Below are 5971 nucleotides of genomic sequence, written 5' to 3'. Positions count from 1 at the left end.
ATGGCCACTGACCTCGCCATGAGCGCAGATTTGCCCAACAGTCCTTTGGCCATAGAGTATGTCAACGACTTCGACCTCATGAAGTTTGAGGTGAAGAAAGAACCCCCTGAGGCGGACCGGTACTGCCATCGGCTGCCGCCCGGTTCTCTCTCCTCCACGCCCATCAGCACACCTTGCTCTTCAGTGCCTTCCTCGCCTAGTTTCTGCGCTCCCAGTCCTGGGGCTCAGCAAGGCCAAAGCCTCGGTAACGGCGTTAACAACAATGGCAACGGCGGGAATAATAACAACAACAATCAGAGTTCCTCTGGCAAAGCGCAGCTGGAGGATCTTTACTGGATCCCCAATTATCAGCACCACATCAACCCGGAGGCGCTCAACCTCACACCAGAGGACGCAGTGGAGGCGCTCATCGGCAACGCTCACCACCACCATCATCATCATCACCAACCGTACGAGAGCTTTCGGGGCCAACAGTATGTCGGCGAGGACTTGACCACAGCCTCCAGCGGCCACCACCACCCGGTGCATCACCATCATCACCACCACGCACACCATGCGCATCATCCTCACGCGCGCCTGGAGGACCGGTTCTCAGACGAGCAGCTTGTCAGCATGACGGTACGCGAGCTCAACCGTCAACTACGGGGGTTCAGCAAGGAGGAGGTCATTCGTCTGAAGCAGAAACGGCGGACCCTGAAGAACCGGGGATATGCACAGTCATGCCGATACAAGCGCGTGCAGCAGCGGCACATGCTAGAGAGCGAGAAGTGCACGCTCCAAAACCAAGTGGAGCAGCTGAAGCAGGACATCGCGCGCCTTGTCAAAGAGCGGGACCTCTACAAGGAGAAGTACGAGAAGCTCGCGAGCCGAACCTTCAACGGCGGTGGAGGCGGCGGGAGCAACAACCGGGACCCGTCCAACGGCAATCACGGAAAAACCACCTCATCAGAGTTCTTCATGTGAGAGATCTGTGTCTTAAGACTGTTTTTTTCCACACCAACATATACTTTTTTAAAGATAATGTCCTTTTCCGATATAATTTTTGTTTACAGTTCTCTCTTAGAAAAGACTGCTTGGTAGCTTACTTGGGAATTGTACCTTTAGGCTTACATATAAATACGTATTTAATGAACAACAACAACAACAACAAAACATACATGCTCACATCGAAATAGTTACGCGCATATGCGCAAATGTTTGCTGTTAGTACTAACATCTGTACACTTCACAGACTTCTTGATCTAAAAGACCTCTGATTTTAACTTGGAATCACACATAAGCTCCACTGAAAGACCCTAAACCCTTGTGATTCGTTAGACTTCATGTTATATTTTGATCTACTCTGTACTCTAAGTCTTACAATAAGACAGTCTAATAAGTATTCATTTTAATGTCAAACTGCAACCTTTCTCCCTGACATAGCCTGTACCCGACCGCTGTCATTTTTATTTTTATTTGTCTTAATGGAAAGATAAGAGAGAGTCTTAGTAGCGAAAGGAAATTGAAAGGATGTGAAACTTTTTTTTATTCAACTGACAGAGGAAAATAATGAAAATGAAGCAGCAGTGTGAAGGTGGGGAAAATAGCAATACGTCCTCGCCTTTTATACAACGGTCATGTAAAAACACCATGAACTCTACACGGAACGTACGAGCATTTGCAAGTCTGCAGACCCTTACCAATCCTGCATGCGGGACATGTATGGTATTCGAAACTTGCGAAGTCCTTTGTATCTGTCTTATACACTTGGATGAAAAGCATGGCCCCTCTATCACCTTCTTCCCTGGTTCTCCTTTCCCCAAATAAGCTACTCCGCTCTCAAACGGTCTAGTTATGCGACCATACATCCTCTGTCCCAAAGGTGCAAAGTACTGAAGTATACCCGCAAAACCAACAAGAAATCAACTGTTAGGCAAGGGATGCGTATTTTGAGCTATTTTCATTCATTTTTTTCTATTATTGTAAAGGAGAAAGAATTAAAAAGGACAAAAAAAACAAAAACAATAACAATGAACTGAGCCAGATTTTGAAACGATTTATTCCCATGTGTACATATGTAGAGAACAGTTAGTGTGTTATTTTACATTTTTAAAGTCCCTTTTGCTTGATTATTCAAAATGTCTTAATACAATGTTTGTATGTAAAAGCATGCAAATGATCAGTGATATTCTATCAAACATGTAAAAATTGAAAAAGGAAAGCCTACTGCACTATGATAAGAAGACCTGGGAAATATTTAGAATCATTATTCGTTTTCTATTGATCTGAACTGTCGTTGTTACCCTGGACATTGGTTACTCGATCAACAGTCTTTTGACTGAACCACTAATATGATGACTTAAATCGCTGCTAATATTCTATGCACCAGTTAACTTAAAAGGCAATTAATGAGAGGCTCTGTGTGACTCTTGTACTTTAAAATAAGTGGCATTTTATGTTTCTCGTGTTTTAGACACAGTTGACTTGTAAGGTGTCCAAAATCCTCATCTTGCTTTATCTCTCCGATTTCCGCAACGAAAGTAAAATGGGTCTTAATGGTTCGTTAACAGAAAGTTGGGGTTTTATCCCCACTTTTACTTACTCTCATGAATGCTGGCTGAATTTGAAATATTACCGAGACACCCGTCAAATGTTCAGTCATGCGAAAGCGGTGCGTTTAATTATTAGGCCGCTTACTTGTGCAATACTGTACCGGAGAATACGAGCGCCAGGCTCCTGCTCGTTCCACAGGTAGCCGTGGGTCCTGTAGTATGATGCGGATACACCTAATTAACGACAGGTATTTCGGGATGGACTGGAATGTCTACAGTTTCCCTGTAGAAGAGAGACAATGAAAGTAATAAATCCAGAATTTTAAACTTGAGAATTGTGCAATAAATTGTCATCAAATTTCGTCTAATCAGCATAGACCTAAATTTTCTCCAGTAGTTAGTAAAATGCAATAGGGATCTACAATTAAAAAGTCTCCAGAACAGGAGAACTGTGCCGTGTATGTACCTGTACTCTGAAATGTGGATTATCGTTTGAAATATATCGATGAAGTCCACTGTAAACATGACGGGAATTCAGTAATGAAACCCACTTAGGAACATGGCTTAAATTCTTGACTAGCTGTCAGGGCAGTTGGAAAGCGATCTGTCAGGGCATCCTTGTGTTGTAAACGAGGCTAGAGCAGCTTCAGGTTTCCTAACAACGCGGACAAAATGGTGGACGTACTTCAACGCAGTGCTCTCTCTCTCTCTCTCTGTAAATCTGTATATATGATTTCTATATATTTATTCGAAAAAAAACATTTAAATGTCCTTACATGTCGATAAGTCCAGACTAAAAATGTTTCAAACTGGAATGTTGTTCAGACTCATGTTTTCATAATGTTTAATAAAAATTTCTGCCCAAAGCTGCTTATTCTGTCCTTCTGTCTCTAAGATCCGAAGAATTCAAAATATTAAGAGATTAAGTCACGAAAACTGAGTGAACATATATGGCAGAACAAGTCGATTGTTGCTCACCATTATCTTTAAGGAAATACCGCTGTAGGTGAAACGCTCACTTAACAGTACTGTTGTGTGAGCCGCTGGTCGGTCCTCATAGAATGTGACAGTAGTGTATGGTTAAATGCGCAATAGGACAAATCAAAAGTTAAATGAAGTTTAGCAACATATTCGTTCAGTTAACCGTGAAACAGACCACTTTTATCCTGTCACTAACACCATTTCAATTACTGAATTTTCTTACACTGTTAACAACGACGCTTAATTTAAATAGGCTATATGAACTCCTTCAAATTATTTAAACATCATCTTCTATTCAAACATTAGTTACAAATATCTCAGTGTTTTGAGAGAAACAGTTCTGGTGTTTCAGTAAAGATGACTCTGGATTAAGGGTTGTAGACTACAGGTACGACGAAATTATAATTGTTGAAAATACGATTGAAGACATGGTTGTAAGCCGAAAATGGACAATATTTTTCACGGAATACCTGGACAACGAGACTAAAGATATCTGAAAATAGTATTTATGTGATGCATGAAATATTTGCATTCGTCCAAATTCATCCTGGGTTAGTTTCAAATAACACTGTCAAAATCACTGAAACTGACGGCTTTATGGAAATCGTAAATAGAATTGATTACGCCTTATTATTATTATTATTATTATTATTATTATTATTATTATTATTATTATTATTATTTCGATCATCTTCAGCAACCTTTGCCACCTTCAGTCAAACAGTTTGTGTCAGATTACAGATTAAATCTGTCGAATTAAATTTAGAGGATTTAGAGGTGTTAAAATATGTTTGAGTCGATCCTGTATTTTTATTTTGCTATTAATTATTAGTGGCGTATGACCAATACAGATTCGTGTAACTAAAAATCATTTATCAGAGATGCGAAACATATGTTGCCAAATTCTGTTCAGTACTTTTGAGAGACGACGTGCGCTGCGGAATATAGCTTCCGTTTCTCTGTGTCGGGTCGCATCTAAACACGCGTTCATCTGTGGGAGTTTGAGTCGCCTGGCCCTCGCTATGGAGTTCCAGACACCCCCTTTTACTGCTTTTTTGTCTTTTTTTAACTCGCACAGTTTCTCTCCAGAAAGTGTGTGCCGAAAACAGCGAAAAATAATATGAATCGTATAGGCCTGTCTGATTCTTCTCTTACAAGGACTAGTTTAGGCTACAAGTATGGCAATATACCATATAGAATATACATATACAATTTTAAAGGTTTATGTTAAAGAATGCGCCTATGCTGTTAATAAACAAATTTAATGCGTTTGGGTATGCCAGTGTAGTGATACGAAAATCGCCTCTCCTCTGCCGACCAGGTTTTGGGTTTTTTTTTCGGACCTTTTCCTAGTCCTCTCAGCTCTTACTTAAAACAGTGACATGTGTTGTCTGCGTGCGCGCGCGCGTGTGTGTATGCGTCTACGCGTAGCCTGAATACTGTACTTTGCTGGTGCCTTGCATGTCAGTGGACGTTTATATCCAGGACTCGATCGGAGCCGGATTTCTGTTTTGATTTCGGTTTAATGCGCATCACGCTAACTTTATGCTGACTTAAAAGCGATGCAAACCAGCACTGACACGGCAGCAGTGGGTGAGCCGCGTTGTTTCGGTTTAAGTCAGAGAACTTTGTCTGGAGATGATGAAGTGTTTTTGTCGATCCGATGCCAGACGCTCTGTCTGGTTATTTTCTGTCGGAATAAACAACCTGTCTGCCATGACCTCTGTCCCTCACTCTAACGGCCAAAAGGTTCTGTTTGTATTTCTTCCACAACTGAGAAGTAAAAAAAAATCCATATTTTATTCCCATAATTTTACTTAGGCTGAACCAGTCACGGAAAATAAGTAAATAAATAAATGTTGAATTCAAACCACAGAGAGGGTGTATACCTGAATCTAATCAATAGTTTTAAATCAGCTGAGGTCAAATCTGAGTTCTCATTAAATATGTCATAAAATTCTGTGTTTTAAGTGAGTGATAGTCTGAGTCAGTATGTGGGTATGTACCATAATTCTGTTATTCCATACCAACACATTTACACAAATATATTAACACTAACAGAAATATGGACATTTATTCATGTGTAACTGAAATGACATATGACATAAATTAGAAATTAGAATTGGAAAAAGCAGTGTTTTATCTGCTGTGTTTTTTTTTTCTTTTCATTAGAAACAATTCCGAACCTTTTTTACTCCACCTGTCAATCATTTGAAACCACTGGCTTAGTCATGTTGCTAATGCTGATGATGGTATGATGATCTGTAACTATTTTTGGATTTTTGACATGTGAATTCTTTCATTTAAGTTTAAGGCCCAGGGTAAATATTTAATATGTTGAAATGCAAGCTGTGGAGAACATGTCAGTCCGTACTGGTGAGAGAAGCAACTGGAACAAGTAAGACTAATGCTTAACTTCAGTTTTTTTAATCTTTAAATCTGCCGCTTTTATACTGATA

The 5971-nt window shown here is 40.2% G+C and overlaps 1 protein-coding gene across 1 annotated transcript; it reads left to right on the top strand.

The window, feature by feature from the left end:
- Positions 1-963, top strand: mafaa (MAF bZIP transcription factor Aa). Its single transcript, XM_030791818.1, has one exon. The coding sequence runs from the start codon at positions 1-3 to the stop codon at positions 961-963; it is 963 nt and encodes a 320-aa protein (XP_030647678.1).
- The last annotated feature ends 5008 nt before the right edge of the window (positions 964-5971 follow it).

The sequence above is a fragment of the Chanos chanos genome, chromosome 14, assembly GCF_902362185.1.
Source record: "Chanos chanos chromosome 14, fChaCha1.1, whole genome shotgun sequence".
NCBI lineage: Eukaryota > Metazoa > Chordata > Actinopteri > Gonorynchiformes > Chanidae > Chanos > Chanos chanos.
This window is presented reverse-complemented; position numbering and strand designations above follow the sequence as displayed.